General features: G+C 42.1%; 1 protein-coding gene and 2 long non-coding RNA genes across 4 annotated transcripts in view; 2 read left to right on the top strand and 1 right to left on the bottom strand.

Annotated features, from left to right (window-relative positions):
- LOC137186047 (uncharacterized) overlaps positions 1 to 13,501 on the top strand; it is an 86,885-nt gene extending 73,384 nt beyond the window's left edge. The window contains exon 4 of one of the 2 annotated variants that reach the window (XR_010928957.1): positions 13,411 to 13,501. This is a non-coding gene — a long non-coding RNA (uncharacterized lncRNA). The remainder of the gene's footprint in view (positions 1 to 13,410) is intronic. The other variant, XR_010928959.1, reaches the window with a different exon arrangement.
- The window catches only part of celf6 (CUGBP Elav-like family member 6), a 152,007-nt gene that overhangs the window by 13,839 nt on the left and 118,641 nt on the right, over positions 1 to 19,527 (bottom strand). The window contains exons 6-12 of the mRNA XM_067594659.1: positions 13,416 to 13,589; positions 12,342 to 12,489; positions 10,897 to 11,046; positions 10,030 to 10,092; positions 9,370 to 9,450; positions 6,344 to 6,487; positions 1,239 to 1,388 (exon numbers count right to left, since the gene is read on the bottom strand). Of these exons, the coding sequence (XP_067450760.1) occupies positions 1,261 to 1,388; positions 6,344 to 6,487; positions 9,370 to 9,450; positions 10,030 to 10,092; positions 10,897 to 11,046; positions 12,342 to 12,489; positions 13,416 to 13,589 (888 nt within the window). The 3' untranslated portion in view covers positions 1,239 to 1,260. The remainder of the gene's footprint in view (positions 1 to 1,238; positions 1,389 to 6,343; positions 6,488 to 9,369; positions 9,451 to 10,029; positions 10,093 to 10,896; positions 11,047 to 12,341; positions 12,490 to 13,415; positions 13,590 to 19,527) is intronic.
- Positions 13,524 to 19,527, top strand: part of LOC137186056 (uncharacterized) — a 99,568-nt gene continuing 93,564 nt past the window's right edge. Inside the window, exon 1 of the long non-coding RNA XR_010928963.1 lies at positions 13,524 to 13,614. This is a non-coding gene — a long non-coding RNA (uncharacterized lncRNA). The remainder of the gene's footprint in view (positions 13,615 to 19,527) is intronic.

The raw sequence follows: 19,527 nt of genomic DNA, 5'->3' as shown, positions 1-19,527 counted from the left end.
GCACTGAGGAAGTTAACAGAAGAGTTATTTTGTGAAGATAAGAAGAGATGTTAAGGGGTCCTTGTTGGTGGCATTTGTGCTCTCTCTCCATGAGCTGGTGTAATGGCGGCACGACCAACATTTGTGGTGGTCTCTCCTAGTTCCTACTATGCAGTGTCTGTGTCTTTGTCCTTGTCTACGCCTACGTCTGTGCCATTGTGTGGAGTGCAAGGGAAATATGTCTATGATTGTCAGTTTCTTTTGGACATTCGTAACAAAGGCTTTTGCTACAAAAAATTCTGGCTGGGAGCTAAATCAGCTGAGTGAACTTGGTTGTCTACGCCCAGTGGGCCCAAAGGAGAGCACGGCCTTGCCTGGAGCTGCGCTGGAGAGGAAACATCAAAAGTGATACAATAGGATACAGAAGCGGGGCAAGCATGGAGGAGTGCACGCTAGGCTAACTGCTAACCCATACAAACCAGCAGTTTCAACAATCATGCTGGCTAATGTTCTCTGGACAGCAAATGGATTATATAACCCCCCCATCAGTTTTGGTCACTTGTTGACATGCAGCAGCTGTCAACATCAAACTGAAACATGCGCTTTCTCTCTAAATGCACTTTAATGCATTGTGTTGCTAACTGTTCGTTATTGTTTTTTCTCTCAGGATTTATATGTTTTTATAATTTTTTAGGAATTTTTAGATATATATCTTTATCCTTTCTGTTGTTGTTGCACTGCTGTGAGCTGGCAAGAACAGTATTTCGTTTTGGTTTTTTGTGTGTGTGTATGCAAGTACACAAGAAAATGACAATAAACTAAATCTCGAATCTTCTACGACTAAAAAAAAATGCAATTTGTTTTAATTGTGGTCAGAAATTAATAGAGCAAAGTATACTTAAAAATATCAGTGGAATTTAAATTCATGTATTTTTTTTTAAGTTTTCAATTATTAATAGTTGAATACAACTCTTATTCATACAGTTAGAGTATATTTCTTAAAATGCAAACACAGTACTATTTTATAATAAACATAAATTAGGGGGAGAAAAATTTTACCTTGGTTTGAATTTTAAAGAGTAATGTGTTTTTGCATAATGGTTAAATTAAGATTTGAGGCAATGAACTCTCAGACATTCACATCTACTGCAGCAACAAGACTGTGCAAATCCAGTAGTTATCAAATTGTGAAGTGGACAGTTTGGTTTGAGAACAGGCATGGTATGGCACTGTGTGTTGTGGCATGAGTGTTACTATACCTGGGTATGGACAGCAGACGAGTCAGTAAGGTCGGTTGGCATCCTTTGGCCGCTTTAGCTGCACTTTCAGCCTCTTCATGCCTATCTGAAAGCCATTCATGGCCTGGATAGCGGCTTGAGCACTGGACGGGTTATCAAAACTCACAAAGCCTGAGACAAGAACACAGAGCGGGAGAGAGAGGTGGAGGCAGAGAGAAATGGGGAAAATGGAGAAAAGGAATAACAGAGGAAGGGAGAAGAATGAGGAGAGATGAGAGAGAAACAGGAAGAGCGAGAGAGAGTGAGAGGGAAAGAGACAAGAGGAGGCGAGATGAAAGAACAGAGAGTGAGAAAGAAGACCCTTTTTAACTCTCAACAATGACACAACAATAGGTCTTTGTTTTTCCCTTTCAGCAGATTAATTGAAAATCTCGGAATTAAAAAGATTACATAAAATACCACAAAGGCTAATAACACAGATATTAGAAATCAAAAGAAAAAGAGCTGTTAGAAACCGGGAGTCTAACTTGAGCAGAGAACAAAAAAACATGAAAAGGTGTTCAAAGATTAGAGAGAAAAAGGAGTCTCATGTCATGTGTGGATTTTTACAGCAAAGCGGTGTCTGTAAATGTTACCTGAGTGTTAGAGCTGTATGAGAACGACAGGACTGCATTTGCGTATGTGTGTGTGTGTGTGTGTGTGTATGTGTGTATTTTCATGTATGTGTGTGACTGAACATGTATCTAAGTAAAGAGTAAAGGGCATGGGGGTCGTGACAAGATGCTAGGAGCAAGGTGTGTAGGACGGAGGTGCCTGCTGCTCTGAGTTATCACCTGGGTGTCGAGGCGGAATGAGCCCACAGCTTTCTACACCGGGACTCCTTGCCTGCTCTTATCAGACACCTCTGTGATTGACGGCCTGAATTTTCCGCCTGCCAACTGATTTGATCACACCGCTATGGGTCCAATTTAATTTGGGGGGAGAGGGCGGGCTTTTGTCAGTACGGGGGAGATAAGGCTGCTGCTTTTACAAACCCTTTAAACAAACTGAGCAGGGAAGGGCCTGTCAGTTGGCAGTGATCCCCAACCCAATCCCACAAATACACACACACACACACACAAAAACACACCTACTCCCTGGCTTTAATGAATCTCCATACCTCACATTTACATCCTCATGCCAAAAAGGTGATAGGATGTTGGGGGTCAAAGTACAGAAGAAGAGGACAAAGAGTGCACTGCAAACTCTCAGCACTTGAATCCCTGCACATTAAAATAATCGGCTGGAACAGTTAGGTATCTGAATATGTTTCCAGTTGTGGCTGTTTTCTAGAGACAATGTAACTGGCTGATGTTTCATATCTTTGATGCAGCACTGAGTGTGCGGTGCTGTGCAACTCAATACCCCAAACACTACTAGTGTTTAAGGTATTGCTCTCACTGCAGCCATCCATATCACCAGAGTGTCTGTATGCACTGTAATGTCATGCATTTTTAATAAAAACACAAAGTTGCAAAATTATTAGGTGACAATAGGGAAAATACAAACCAAGGACCAGGTTGGGAAGCTCAGAATGCTGCAGCTTGTATTTCATTTTCCACAGTCAGGTGACTAAAAAAGAGATGTGGTGATGCTGTGTGGCACTACAAAAACCATTTTCTGCATAAATGCAGGGATGGCTGTAGTCTAGAGGTGAGGTCCTAGTTTGAATACCCTCCTAGGCTGGAAAATAACAGCCCCTGCTCTGCAATAATGACCACTCAACTCCCTTTAGAAAAGTAAGTCAACCTACCGGTGATACAAAAAACTGATCATGAGCCCAAAGTCACCAGAAATTGTAATCGGAAGTTAACACACTTTCCAGTTTCATTATATTTTAGTTATCTTTTATAATTTTTTTATAATCATTATTTTACATGTTGATCTGAGATTTGCTTGTCCTTTTATAGAACAGATATGGCTGTTGTGTGCTTGTTAAAGACTATTTCAAAGCGTTAGATACACTCTGAGAATCTGTGTGGAGTAAATGTAAAACTTTCCCTGACTTAAAAGTGGAAAAGAACAAAAAAAGCTAAATAACTTAACTAAAAAAAAAAAAAACAGCAGAGAAAAGTGTCTCCTCTTTTCAGAAGCCCCTTAGGTAAATTGCATCTCCTCGTGTGTATTTTTTCACCATATCTAAAAAGCAGAGAGCTTTCTATTTTAGGTGTGAGCGTGTGTCATTCCATTCTTGCAAGACCTTTTGAAATTCATTTTCTAGCTAAATCCAGCTAATTCCACTCAACAATGTAAGCTTTGATCACTTTAAAAGTCAATATTGAGTTACTAAACGTAGAGGATTAAGAGTGTCGTATCCATAGAGTCCCAGGTTAAATTAAACCCAGCTGTATAGCTCCTCAGCAGTGAATGTCTATGGGTTTCACACTTTTGATCACTTTTGAGTGTTATGTATGTTTCATCAACTCATCCATTTCGGTGAAGCATTATTAACTAATAACACAGGTTATGTTAATATATGTATTTTATGTTGAAATGTAACACAAAGATGCATTATCCCAGACTACATTGTTTTAAATTAACATTCACACCACTCATGCTTTCTTGTCATCTTTTTTTTTTTAATTGCTTTGAGGTGAAATGTTTTATAAATCCACTGGATTTTTCATCATGTGTTTAATATCACACTATGTCACATATTTATCTCTATTTTATCACAGTGCAAAGAATATATTCCGACATCTGTCTAAATTGACGGTGATGGGTGCATCCTTTAAGAGTATCCTCCAAAAACTACTCCAGAAATTCATCCTTTATAAGAATATGCTTAAGTGCTCCTCCAGTGACCTTTTCATCATATTCAAATTTTCAAGCTTCCCTGTAAACACTCCATCTCAAAGAGTGATGTCTGATTATCTCTACTCGAAATCCCAAAAATGTACTTCACCTGTGCAGTAGAGAAATCAGGCCATGTACACATACATGTTTTTGTTGAAACTCATTTTTCCAGAGGCACCTCATTTAAAATATTACGTAAAAAATTTAATCTAAATGTCCCTATCCAGGAGTCACATGATCACACGTGAGGCACGCTGCCTCGAAAGGAACCGCCCCCCCTCAGGTGCGATCACTTCACCTTAGTGAGAGGCGATATTTACTGCCTTCCTCCTTTTGTTCTTTCTTTCTGGCCTCAGCCATGTTGCGTGCGTCCTGTAAGTTAATTTCATCATTAAATATTTGATTCACCTTTATCGCACACAATTTCTACTGAGAATTAATTTGATGTTAATAATTTTGTTCTCTCTTTGAAGAGCTTAAATGTGTGATTTAAGCTCCCATTGAAAAGGAATTCCACAAAGAAATGAAAATAAAGTAAAAGAGCTTTGTATTTTTGAACCCTTAGATTCCTGCCTCATCTATGGGTCTCTCTCAAACACACTCAGCCTACTAGCCATTAGATTTTGAATCACTAAATAACACTAAAATATACAGAACATAATACTGTTAAAAACATACTGTAGTAGGTAAAGTGACTTAGACTCCAACCTGACATTTTTACATATTGTTGGCTGTTTTTCAGATTATGAATATTTTTTAGATTTTAGTTAGAAAAAGAGAAAGGGGGGAAAAAAAGTGGATTATCTAAATTAGAATACATTAGAATACTTTCCAAAGAATAGTGGGGAAAGTTATTTCTTATATTCTGCTGCATCTTCATTCAAATAAGATCTTGTCCTGTCTGTTAACTGTTGTTAAATATTGGGAAACCTGATTTTCTTCACACCAGTATTTCTACTTTTTTTTTTTTTTTAACAATTCATCTATTTATTTTTCTACATCTGTATACTTTTAGCACATATTCATACAGTATATCTACACATGTTCATGTGTCTATGATGCCCATTAACCACATCATCAAGGCTAAACTCACACATTTTTAAGATGAAGTGTTCCAAGTTCTTGAAGGCCTAATAACTTATCCTCCTTAATGCACAGCATTTTCTGCCTAATTTGTTAATGTCTTACAAAAGAGCCCTGGGGCTTCTGCTATAAAAAGGAGGGAGAAATGAGTAAAAAAAACCCACAAAAGAATCATGGGTTAAATTGCTGTTTTTCAGCCAAGATCTTAATTACTAGCCGTGAAAAATAAGCCGGTGAGACTGATGAGGTCACCGCCCCTTTGTCCTTGCCCCTTGTTGATTGACGGATAGTGATAGCGAGAGGCATATGTTTAGAGGAGAGCACACACACACACACACACATAGAGAGAGAGAGAGAGACTGTCCTGAGATGGACAGCGAGACAGACGAGGGGAGAGAGAGAAAGAGGAAGCCTCATAGACATGCCATGTTGAAGAGGAACTGAAAGAAAGCCAATGCTGGGAGTCTTTCTCTCTCTCTCTGCCTGTCTCTTGGGTGCTGCTGTCCAACTGAATCAACAGCAAGGCCCACACCAGTCTATTATTATCTCTTTAAGCCCATGGATTCCACCTGCACCGCCTCCACCCTGATGAACTGGTTTGCTGTGTGGGAGGCGAGAGAAGAGAAGGGGAGGGGTGGCGGGATGCTGCTGGGTTGCCCGGCTGGACAATTGGGGGGTCTGGGAAAATGCTATTCTCTTGGGTAAAGGAGGCTGGGAATGGTGGAGAGGAGGAGATGGATACTGATTGTGTTAAGAAGGGTGTCATAGAGAGGGTGATGAAGAGATGTGTGGAGCAAATGGCAATTGTGAAAAGATGTTTGGGTCAGTAGCAAGATGAAAAGATTCACAGTGGGTTTGGCCTGTGTGATTTTAGGTGATTAGAGCGTCCACCTCCCTGCACCGCCCTCCCCTCTTTCCATTGCCACCATCTTGTTAGATATGCCTGTGTGATGAAGCCAGGGAGCACGTGTGCATCGCTCCTCTATCTCCCTCCTCGTCCCCTTGCTCAGTGGCATGTAACGCCACCTTTAATATGTTAATTGCAGCTTGATTAGGATAGACACTGGGAATTAAAGCAAAAGCAAACACTAATTGCAGGAAAGCAACAAGAGGCATGATAAGATTTCCAAACACAGCCACCATGGAACTTTGTCATTTCTAATGGATTTTTTTTCCTTTTTCTCTTCACTGCCATTTTTTTGACTCACCAAAACATTTGCTCTGATTGGTCGCTCGGTCCACAAAGACTTTTGCGGAGATGACGTTGCCAAAAGGCAGGAACATTTGCATGAGCTCTGCATCTCCGAACTCCTGGGGCAGGTGATAAATAAACAGGTTGCAACCTTCTGGCCCTGGTGATGAGAAAAGACAACAGGAAGGTTACATGGGGGCATAAACAGGAGATGCCCAGAGAGAGAGAGAGAGAGAGAGACTGTCTGAGATAAAAATGGGTGAAAAAAATGACTCTATAATGCAATTAAGACAATAATTTGGGAAGCCAGGAGCCATGTAAACACCATACTCTACTGATTATGTTACCTGTGGCACAAATATTAGTTGTGCTAAACCTAATTGTTGTGTCATATGTGGATTGTATACACCTTAATCCCATTTTGTAAAGTGTGATTAGGTCACACTTGTCCTTTTGTCAGCTTTTTTTGTGGTTTCCATTTGAATCCCCCTAAAAAAAAAAAACCCTGTCTCAGTGTGTTTGCAATAACTGTGTGCACATGTAAACAGCCACAGAGAAACAGAAGAGATAGAAGTAAAACAGAAAAACAGCCAGAGATAAAAACAGAGACGACAAGAGGAAGAAAAGACACAGAGAGGTTGATTGAAAGAGAAAGATTGAGACGGTTATATTAAGAAAGACCGAGACTCAGAGGAATAGAGAGAGAGGAGGAGGAGGAGGAGGAGGAGGCAGAGCACGCATTAAGACATAAGCCAAGGTTTTGCCCCAATTACTGTGTGACAGTAGGACTGTCTTCCAATCTCTCTCCATCCCTCCACACTCATCCACCTAGCCACCACATATTGTACGGGCCGATCTGGATAAAGGGAGGAATGAACTGGAGAGAGAGAGAGAGAGAAAGAGAGAGTAAACCATGGACAGAGAGAGAGAGAGAGAGAGAGAGAGAGAGAGATGTGATGGACTCAGGGACAGTATGCTTGCAGCTGGCTGCCTGACTGGCATTCTCTCCTGTCTCATTGCTCAGGGTGATAGCATGACGAGATGAGACTGGAGCTGGTGAGAAGGCTGATAAGAGGGCTGCACTGGTGGCTGGCTGTAGTGCTGCTATGCCTCGACGAGATAGAGGACACACATGTGCACACACGCACACACACACACACACACAGGTTGACAGAATGGGGATTTTTTATTTATTTTTTTCCCAGTAGTTATAGGCTGAATCTCAGTTCTGTCTGTTTAGGTTTGCTTTGAAAAGAAGTGGTTTGTTTGGGGGATAGAAATGTCTGCAACTGGTGCGTGAGGACGGTTGATAGATTGTTTCTCCCCGGACACATAACACCCCTTGTTTTTTGGTGATCGCGTGACCACTTTCACGTATGCAAGTATGTCCCCTTTAGCTGTGTGGAGGAAAAGTATCATGTGACTGGGTGTGTAAATGTGTCTGCTTATTCTGTTGCTTAACAAAAGACTATTATAACATCCACATGGGTTTTCCTGATTTAAAAAAGTTGCATGATATGTCAACTATGGTCTAATGAATCCTGATTTTAATAAGGGAATGGCTGTAAACATGTGCCAGGTTCACAGAGGAAAAATGCCAAGATGCAAAACAATCTACAAGTGCATACTGACAAGTTGATCTGGTTGCATTATTTTGTCTGAGTTGTACACATAGCATAAGATGAGAAGTGGTATAGTATGAATCGCATATGCTTATTTTATTTTATTATTTTTTTAAAAAACATAATTTAAGTGATTAATATTGTTGGTGACAGTTTTCACTTAACATTTAGACTCCAGGAATCAGAAGGGTTTTGAAATTTGAATGAAAAACAGCAGCATCAGTATGACATTCACAGGACATCTCAGTTATTTTCCCGTTTTTAACATTCGTCATCACCACAAGCAATCATTGACGCATTGATTTGCTTTAGATGCGTAGCTGAAGTGAAAAGGACATATCTCTTCAAAGTGTACAGTTAAGATTTGTCTGGTTGAAATTATATTTTTTTGGATTTGGAAGGATTTTCTTTGACATACACATGCACACAGAGGCACACACAGACTGATGGAATGTATTGTTCAAACTGTTTGCTTTCAGTGGGAGGTTGAAGCTGAGGCTTGACTGTGTCTGTGTATTCAGGTTTAGGTGTTTCTTGTTAAATGGCAGGGCTGCAGACTGTGGCAGTGGACTGAGACAGACTGGGAGAGCAGCCAAAACCCAGAGGAGGCCAGAACTCAGACAGGCCACTGGCTCAACCAAGAATAGCTCTATGTATGTGTATGTGTGTGTGTGTGTGTGTTACCTCTATAATTCTTACTAATGATTCAAATTCTCCAAGGTAGCATTGAGAAATGGGATATCTTCAACAGTAGTTGTTTTTCTACGTTGTGAAATTATGCCTGCATGTAAAGTGAATGAGCTGCTGACATGGAAGGACAAGTTTGTGTGTTTCTACTCTGTATCCACACAGTTCTACACTGTGACCCCGGCATGCACTCTCACGAAAAAATGCAAACATAAACGAACTCTTCCTCCAGGCGATGTTGGAAACACTCAATTTCATAGTTCCTATGTTGAATATTCATGCCACTCTAAGCTGTCTCATACAATCATATAGATGAATAATTGAGACTGACAAATGATGTCAAAAAGAGTGATTTACCATCACAGTATATCCTATGCTTTATTACATCTGATGCTGTGGCATAAGAACGAACACTACACTAGGAATGGTAATAAATGATTATGCATGCAGCTAATTAATCTGATGAATATTTATAACCACTTAAACACATTGTAATGGACTGATTAAGCAGTCCAACGCTGCAAGTTTGAATTAGTGCAGTTTTTGAATAATGACAGAGTAACTTTCCATCTCACTGCTAATGTTCTTCTCTTTAAATGGGGAGCCTTTTTCTCACATTTTCCCCAGCCAGCTTTTTCCCTCCCTCGCTAATTCAAAGCAGCGCAGCTACATTAGAATGGAACATGGCAATTATCACCTTTTATCTTGGGTGGGCGCGCTTGCTCGCTCTTACCTTCCCTCTGTTGCTGGGGAATGATGGTTGGTTGCTGGGGGAACGCTTGGCTGATTGGCGCATAGGCGGCAGGGTAGGCTGCTGTTGCAAAGGGAGAACCAGAGTGGAATTTTTCACATCTCCATTTTCATATTTGACACAACAAAACTCAAATCATTATTCCATTGTTCATTTGCGTCCTCTAGACATTGCATAAATAAATTGCATTATGACTGGGAGCCTGGGCTCATTTGGCTGCTGGATCACTACACAAAGAGCATGGCAAAAGGGGAGCGGAGTACGGTTCAACTAAGCAGACACATAAAGAAAGAGAGAGAGACTTACACCATGTTAATGAGAGTTGATGTCAGGCAGAGAGCAGCGGTTATGAGAAGTCTATGTCATCTCTTATGTAGGAGGCTATGGCAGGTTCAGATCCTCAGCTCTCGGTGTACTTTTGGAATTAAGATTTTTTTGTGTGGGTGTATAATCAAGTCAACTGAAAATCCTTTTGCAATCCTAATGTAAAGTAGCCTAATCCGGGAGGAAATTGGCTGGTCGTCCAGCTATCTCTACCTGTCATAGTGTCTACTGATGTGACAAACAGAGAGGGAGAGGGGAGAGGGGATAGGGACAGATGGAGGAAGTGAGAGAGTAGAGGATACAGGGGAGACGGATCACCTGCGTAGTGTTGGACGCCAGCATAAGCCTGTTGGAGAGGGTCGGTCACCGTTGGACTCTGTGCTGCAGAGAGACGAAAAGAGAGACAGAGAAGGGGAGGTGACTAAGTGGAAAATGAAAACAAGAGAGACAAAGAGGACGCAGAGTGGTCAGCGCAGACACAAAGAAAAATATAGAGAGAATGTAAAAGAGCAAGACAGAAATTGGCTAAGCTGTAGAGCGCCATCAGGGGGTAAGATCACACAGGGAGTGGGAGAAAATTTGGGTTGTCATATCTCTCAGTTCTTCAAAATGCCTGTTCGCCCCAGATGCTTGCATCAAATATTAACAACATGCCAAACAAACCACTTTGTAGTTCATTACAATTGCAGCTGTCTTTGCATAATGCAGAAGCGGGGAGTGTGTGTCTGTCAGTTCGTCAGGAGTCAGTCCCAGACAACATTAAGAAGCTAAAGACAGGCTGAGACACATCAAATTAGCCAGAATGGACTGATGGATGAAATGATGGATTCATCATGATACGGGGGCTGGCTGCTCAGAAATCTGCCAAAGACACTGCTGATTGACCCTCAAGCTTAAAACGCTTCAGTTCAAATCAGAAATAGACATCATGAGAGTGTAAAGTAAAAAGGTCTCTTCTAATTCAATTTGTCACTACTGACATGTTGAACTTGCATTATGGCAGTTAGGTGATGTTCTTATTCAGCGCAAGTACAATCACTAGAATGATCCAACATTCATAGATCCAGTCAGTACAAGTAATAGCAAGTGGTAGCAACCAATAGCAAGGAGTGTCAGGGTCAAAGCAACAGTCTTGTGACAGTGGTATATTTCATGTTTCTTTTATGCAAATCTTGATTGGCTCACCTGGGTAGGGGTGAATACCATTGGTGTAGATGGGCTCAGAGGTGGGCTGCCCGTTGCTTTGAGGTGGGAGGGCACTGAATCCGTTGACCCCGATTGGGGTGGCTATGCTGGGCACGGCTGTTGCAGAGATGCCCGGGGGCGTGCTGGTGCCTGCAAAGGTACAGTCATTACATGAACTGCAGGGTGCATGCTTCACACGCTACATACTCAAAAATAGAGAAGTATATTTTTGTAGTGAAAACTACCCACTCTCACAGATGTCCTATAACAGGAACATAATGGACCCTTGTGAGCACAAATGCCTACCTTTTGACCCGCTATGAATGTACAATGTAGTTAGGGTATAAATTTTATACCAATTCAGCCTGAACAAAAGGTACAGTTACAAAAAATCAGTCAAAGTAGCACACTGATTGTGGTGTGTGGGTGGAAGAAGGGAAGAAGCACTCATCCGCCACTGCATTGCAAAATAATAATGGCAGCACTCTGATTTTCTGAATATTTCCTCATTATTATGCCTTGTTTAAGCGCACATTTTTGTCACTTGGGCTACATACAGTAACTGCGCTTTTGAAGGTACTGACTCGCAACAAAATGTGCCATAATGTATGAGGCCCGCGTCCCTTCTTCTAACAGCAGCCCTTCCTCCATGGGGTGATATTCCAACTCTGTCACCTTGTCAGTGCCCTTTGTGCTGATGGATTTTTATTATTTTACTAATCCAGGTGAAGGGCATTTAAGTCATGTAGGATTATGTTTGATAGGCATTACCTAGTATATGTAGGCCTTGTGGATTACAAATGCCAGGTGCAGCGTCAAGCCACTTTATTTAATACATTTGCAATGACCCTGCCTTCAGGCGGCCTGCCTACTTAGTCTCGAGCCATCAAAGCTCCTCATGACAAGGGCCAAAAAGATAGTTCAGACTGAGGTCCGGGATTATCTCACACAAATCTTTGCTCTTATATTGTATAAGCCAAGGACTCTGCATCCAAAGTCATCAGATTGGCTCTGTTCCCAGAAAACACACACTGTCACAGAGACACAGAGGGAGAGAGCGACTGACAGAGAAAGAGAGAGTGAGAGAGAGGAGGAGAGAGAGACTATAATGTGGCTGCCAATGAGTGTCAAGTAATGCTGTACATCTCACATCACGCCTCACTCACAAGGCTTTGCTTCCTTTAATTCAACACTGGCAATGTCTGCTTCGGCCCAGAAAATGGAGCCTACACCTTAAAAAATGTAACAAGGGCAAAAGCAGAAAGGCCTTGAATGAATATATTATTACTGCTTCTATAATTCTTGCTAATGATGAAAATGTTCCAGGGCAGCAGTGAGAAATGGAGAGAGAAGTCCTGCATGTGTGTGTGTGTGTGTTTGCACGTGCCTCGCCTCCTGCACCCGCGCCAGTTAGTGCATGCGTGTTTGTGCCTATTAGTGTATACCTGAGGATGGTGTCATGGGAGTAGCCACCAGGCCGTTGACATTGAAAGCTGCCATTTGCTGCATTTGCGCGGCAGCGATGGCTGCCATGGGGTTCAGGTAGGACCCTTGTGTTGCTGCCATCAGGGCTGCTTGCTGTTGCATCATCTGCTGTAGGATTAAAGAGCAGTGGGGAGAGAGGCGAATGGCGGGAGGGATGAAGGCAAGGACAGAAAAGGAAAGGAGGGTGAAATAGCCGCAGGACCAGAGCATGTTTACTCTCACATCTCTGTTTGCTTGGCCCATGCCTTGTTCTTGAACAGAGTGTCTGTGTTGCCCTGCAGCGTTGCTTCTCAGCTACTGTAACACTGCTCTGGCCTTGTGCTCATTATACTGCAACAAGATAAAGACTGTGTGGTGAGATGAGTTTAGCATGCTGGAGATTATGCATAAATCTATATGGACTGTATATGTATAGAGAGAAAGGGTGCCACGGTGGCAGAGTTAGTAGAGAGATTGTGTGTGAGTGGGCGATTCTGTCAGGGTGAGTTGTTAGCTACTGTGTGAGTGCAAAATCTCACAGACTCCTAACTCAGGCTGTGACTTTCATGTGTGAATATGAAATGGGGGTGGGGTGGGCTGGCAGGGAAAGGGGTAGGGGGTGAACGGGTGAGCGGGTGTGGGTTCTTGGTAATGACGTGCACCTCTGTTTGAGTGTAAAGGAATATGTGTAAGTAGATGAAATGTTAAAGAGCGAGGCTCGGGTTGGCAGTTTAAATTCACAGACTAAGTCAGGAAATGTGGGGATGATAAGTGAATGTGAAGTGAATGCTTACAGCTGTATGAAAGTAAAACAGTGTAGTGCCAGGCATACATGATAAGCACCTTCCCTAGACAAATGAAGGGGTAAAAAGACACAATATCAAAAGCAGTGTAGCATTTTCTGTACGGCCTATGTGTAAATGTAAACCCCAACATCCATTTAATACAGTGAATCACTTAAGAAGTTGTTCAGGGGTGTCACATGCCTAGTGGGAAACATAGTGAATTCAAACCGCAAATCACAACAGTTTTTTGTTTTCTTTTTTAAAGCTCACCGTCTCCTCCCCCGCCGGGCTGAGACTTACAGCATGAGAGTAGGCGCCATAGGCCCCAAATTGGATGGTCATGGGACTGAAGATGCCGAGCTGCCCCGCCATCTGATGCATCCTGCGCAGGGTCCTCTCTTTATCAGTGTCCGCAAATTTGACTACCAGGCTGGACGAGGCGCCCTGGAGGGACACATACATGTACAAGGTTAGTGTATGTTACTTAACTTCCATATAGTATATATACTTAGTTTGTAGATAGGTCCATGTTTCCATTTCCATTTTTAAAATTGACTCAAAAAGTAGGGCTGTAGTCTGCTGATCGACTGGTCGATTAGTTGGTCGATATGCTCTCGTCCGACTAAATTCTCATTGGTCGAATAATCTCCGTGTTATTTTCATAAGGAGAAAAGTGCTACATCAATAGCTTTCCAGGAGTAATCCATTATTTCCTGCGGCGGGAGGGACAGACTAACAAATTACCTGTGAAAACGGGGGTGTATTCAAAACACCCCTGTTGTGTTTTCACAACTTTGAACTCGCCCAACCTAATGGAGACTGCTGGGTCTAACTGTACTCAACGTTTACTGAACGTACTGAACATTTCTCCATAATGACACAACGAGAACCCCCGCCAGGCCAAAAAAAAATATTTTGAAATCGATAGCGTTTGGGAGTCTCTGTGCAGCGTTGTTCTGGTATGTGAGTCGACCTCTGTCGTTGCCTGGGAAACTATTGGTCGCGTGGCTCCGTTTGCGTAGCGAGGGGGAAAGAGCGAGGGGCAGAGAAGTGACGGTGGGTGCGAGTGGAGCAGAGGAAAAGGTTAGTAGTAAGTTGTCAGTACAGTACAGTCAGTTAATAAATGCTAAAAAGTCACGTCTGTTGTTTCCTCAAATGCTGGAAAAGTAAAGGGGGTTAGCTCTAAAGTTAGCAACAATGGGTTAGCATAACTTGAGGACACAAAACAGAGAAATACAGAACAGAGAAATGTGTGGCTGCCGAGTTTACTGTGCACTCTGTCCTGTTACGACCATTATGTACGACCAAGATTTTCTTTGGTTGACTACAGCCCTATTAAAAAGCAAATAAACATAAATCTAAATACAATAAAAGGAAAATGTATTTTGGGCTGTCAAAGTTTCAACAAAGTTGTAACACTAACTTTTGCAACTACCATGGTTACGTTCAATAGTGTTTCGTACCTGCCAGTTTAGCTGGCCAACCAGCTAATGAGCTGGTGTTTGTTAGCCAAAACTGTCAACATCCTCAGACTGAATAAATAGTAATTCACATGAAAAAAACTGAAAAAATACAACAAGAACACACATATTCTATAACTATGGGAGCTCATATGAATTTCCTAAGCTCGGGGCAAGATTCACTAGTCAGAGAAAGTGAGAAAATATCATCATTACTAATGTCACTGACTGACATTGTTACATTACCTGACTAGTCTATTGCTGTACTTAGTATGTGATGCTTTAAGTGGAGCTGTGCAGATATCATATTGGACACTATCAATCTGACTGTAACCTAAATACAGGCCATTTAGAAACAAGGTTGCTGGATGCATGCATGCATTACATTTGCATCTTTTATTGTGCGCTTTCCCACTGTATGTGTGTGTGTGTGTGTGTGTGTTTGTGTGGTGCCCCGGGGGAATGACCTGTAACAAAATGTTGGCTACATAATGAAAAGATGTAGAGCTGATCTCTATCAGTGCATCATTGTCCTTTTATTAAAAACACAAGAGTGGGTTCTCTACATCACCACAAAGGAGAAAGGAGCAGAGAGCATGTTATTAATTTCATGTCATCTGATGTCCGGCGCACACATTGCTCGAGCCTCCAAGACATAATATCTCTAAACCAAGGAAGACAGTAGAGCTGAATATGCACCTCTCATGACTGCAGTCATTTAGATGTCGGCATTAAATGGAAGAGAATAGTGAGTGATATTTGCTTTTGTGAACTTTCCAACTCCACTGTATATACTAGGAATGAACTGTGATCCTAACCAGATCCCACAGGAGTCCCAGTCCCCCACTGGTGAAGCTCCACTGAATACAGTACTGGGTAATTAGGTCTGACAAAAGCCTTCGGCGTGTGGAGGGCGAAGTATTGACTAATGGCTCTGCCTTATGGCAGATATAGTTCCGTATTGATGTCTGTGCTCCTGAGTTTGCATCCAATTAAATCATTTGAGAGACAGAGACCAGAGTCAGTTCCTCATGTGACATCCAAGCAAGGAGAGAGGGAGGGAGTGTCTGTGTGTGAGTGAGAGACAGAGAGAGAGAGAGAGAGAGGGAGAGAGAGAGAGAGAGAGAGAGAGAGAGAGAGAGAGGATGAGGAGGCTGCCAGGCAGAGAAAGCAGCCACAGACACTGTCAAGAGGACCAGGCTCCTATTTAATTACAGGCAGTGCATGCTGGGAAAGAGCACAGAGCACCACCAGGACAGAAGGACACAGGCAGCCAGGGGGCAGTCAGGATATGATTAGTAAGATCATAAAAGCAAAGACACAGGGAGAAAAGAACTCCATAATCACAACTTGTATTCATCTTTCACAAAATGTCTCATCCTGACAGGGTCACTACAAATTCAGGCTTTGATTTAGATTTCCATATTTTTTTTGGGAGTAGAAATCAAAAATATGAGGGAACTGCAGGGGGACACAGTGTCAGGGAAATATGAGGCTGACCAGTGACAGTGTTGCAACATACAACTGTTTCTTGTGTATGAGTGTATGTATATGACTGTATATAAGAAATTCCATTTGAGAAAAGTAGTCCAAGCTGCTCTCCAGATCCAAGTTTAAGCTTGAGTGCTACTTACAGGAGGCACATTACTAAAACAGAGCTATCAGAAGATCATTGAAACCAACAAATGTTTTCCCAGTGAAGCTGAATATTGCAACTGCACAGTAAGAGAGTGTGTATTCAGCCACTGAACAAATACAGTCTCCGCCTTATTGTAGTGCAGTACTTCATGCTATTTCATAGTAACTCATACAAAAAGTGTGTCCTAATTTTGTAAGCGCTTCATGAAATTTTAAACAGGAACAGCTAAGCGATAGTGCCATTGAGACGGCACTTTGCCAGGGTGGTCTCATGTTTTGTGGTTTGGTTAGTCACGGCTGCTGCAACGAACCTTACATAATAGTTGTTCATATGTTTATCCTGCCAAAACTTTCTTTTTGTATTTCTACATTACTCTAATCTCTGTCACCATTTTCTTAAGCTTTATTCCTCCCTCAGCTGCTGACTTTTGTTCTATCTAAATCTATCATTTGCTGTGTAAAAAAAGACAAATATGCATGTGCTAAATGCAAAAAAATTAACAAGTTCTTGTTCAGAGGTTCAGAAGCTATTCAACTTACCCATGCGAAAAGTGTTTCATAAACATTCTATCACCAGAACCAAGAGAATGTGTTGGCTGTAGATAACTGTGAGAAAGAGGCTGGGGAATGAAGGGAGGCATCAGCATGGACCCCAGGGACAGTGCGTCTCAGATGGGATCCTATCAGAGCCAGCCAGCACCCCACCTCAGGCCAGAGGAGACCCATCTGGTGTCTCTCCCTCGATGCCATTTCAATTAGTTAAATCAATACCCCAACGTGGCAGCGTTAACAGCACAGTTTTTCCCGTTCTAATTTCATTTCATCCCACCTCCTGACCTTTTTCAGTTCTTTCTCAACTTGATGGGCCAGTTGAAAGGACTGGACTGCTGGATTTAATGAGGCTGGCACTGAGCAAACATCTTCCTCCAGCGTTGTTACTCAAGCCTTCCCACAGCACAGGGGCCTGGCATTTAGATCACATTCATTTTCTGCTTTGGGTATCTTTGTATTCTTATATTAATTTAATACCTCACGAAGAATGTATTGTGAGCATCAGGGCTGTGAAAGCCTGAGGCTGCCTGTACTCACTGTACCGTGACTCAAGATGAGGCGAGTCTGGCCTGGTCTAGCTTCTCACAGCAGAGTGCTCTGCTGTAGACGACAGCACGGGAAGAGACCCAGTCTGCAGTGTCTACACTGAACAGTCTTGGCAGCCTCTGTAGGTGTTGTCAGCACTGCCACTCATGTAAGAGCCTAGCAATTCTGACTTTCATAGCCTAAATATCCCCTCCATATGTATATATATATATATATATATATAATTTTATTCATTTATTTTTAATTTTTTATTATCCTCACCCTTTAAAACATGAGAATTTCATGCCCTCACGTCTCAAGTGGATGTATTCTGACTATATCCAAGGCCTAATCAGAAAAAGCAGATTTCCCCCTCATGGATCAAGAGTTTCTATCCACATAAAGAAAGAGTAATATGGGTCCAGGTAATGAAGGAACAGGTGGCAGCAGACAACAGGCTCTGGATGCAAAGCAGTCACTCCTCACCGGTAGCAGAAAATCACAAGCTGACAAACAAACAGAATAATAACCTCCACCAGCATGACTCCTATACCTGGAGAGAAAATGAATTCACTAAATTTGATAAGGGCCAACAGGGAGCCTTCACTTTTGACAGGTACAACTAAGGAATTTGTCACAGGTTCAAAAACTAATCTAATTTCTTGAACAACACACTTGACTTGTGAAAATCTCCCATATTGGATTTTGTATTGGCCACAAAATGTGTAGATGGAAAAATACACAATGGTAATTGAGGGATTAGAACTCAACTACACCAGTGGAATGGCATTATGCTTTTATCTCTGCGTTACTGTGATACAAAGACACTGGTGTTAAGTGTGTACCAACAGGTAAACAGACACTCATCTTCTATCCTCCACAGAGGCTTACAGCACTATAACAACATACTCATTGTAGGAAAAATTGTCATTCTGAAAAGCATACTAATGATCACCAACTAATGTGCCAAGAGCCTTCTATCTCTCCCATTCAACAGACTGTAGGAGCTACTTTTGAATGACAAATGAAACTTCCAAATTTATCTCAGCTTTTTACAGACTTCTAGACTCTTAAAGTGTTAATCGAGAATTTGTAAGAAATTAATTGAATACACCATAACAAGTTTGTTTGGTAATTGGATCAACCCCCCGTGGGCCTCGTATTCAACTCTCTGAACCTTGCTACATCACTGCTAGCCTCATGGGAAGACTGTCTCTCATTAGCAGTGCATGATGCTGTCTTGGTCTGGCCTTGCTGTCCGCCACATACTGCTGCAGCTGCCTAGCACACTGCATCAAGCCAAAAGACACAGAGGAAGAATACTGTCATTCATAACAGTATTTCACTCGGTGTGTATACTAAATTTTGTCTGTAAATAACAGTTTACACTACAATATACGATATGTGAGGAGCACAAAAAACAAAACCCCTGTTTGTATGTCAGCTACAAGCCTGCCGAGAGCCTATAATAGTTTCATGTAGCGTTTGATGAACTGTGTTACGATGACAATGCTCTCTGGCTTCGTCTTATCTCTCATTAATCCAGAACTATAGTATCACACACATGCACGCTTTTGTTGCTGCCAACACCGGTGAGCTCCACAGGCCCTGTCAGCCACGCTGTGACACCGAACATGACAATGGCTGCAATTTGCTGGGTGCTGTCTGCCTGCCCCCGGCTCTGCCATTTGAAGTTTTGCCACCTGTGCCTCTGCAGCCTTACTGTAATTCAACAGCTGAACCAGTGAGAGTTCCTGTTCTGTGCCCAATCACCTTTTAAGTTAATTTTGGAAGCACCTGCAATCAGCAATAAACATCAATTAAAGCTATGACCCGATCTATCAGCGCATGCCCTTCCGTGGCATCTCCTGCCCTTAAGCTTCATTAAAGCCTTTCATTTTGGGCCAGCGTATTTTGGTGCAGGTATTATTTATGGCATGCATGTGTGTGCCAGGTAACACAGATGCTGTAGAGAGAACATTAAGAGGGAGAGAGAGACAGAGGGGGAGTGAGAGACAACTCTTTGTTCAAGGTTCATCCAGACCTCACACAGCTGGCAGCAGGCAGTGAGCAGAGCAGCCCACTCTCTGAATCCTACCTCCTGTTAGTCTGTTGTTGATGACATGTGGCAGTGATATTATCCAAATTAACTGCATCCCCCATCGGTACCGAAGACTTAGTTGGGTACTAATGGCCACCTTGCCTAT

This window comes from Thunnus thynnus, chromosome 1 (assembly GCF_963924715.1).
Source record: "Thunnus thynnus chromosome 1, fThuThy2.1, whole genome shotgun sequence".
NCBI lineage: Eukaryota > Metazoa > Chordata > Actinopteri > Scombriformes > Scombridae > Thunnus > Thunnus thynnus.
Note: the sequence above shows the minus strand (reverse complement) of the source record. Positions and strands in the feature narration are given on the sequence as shown.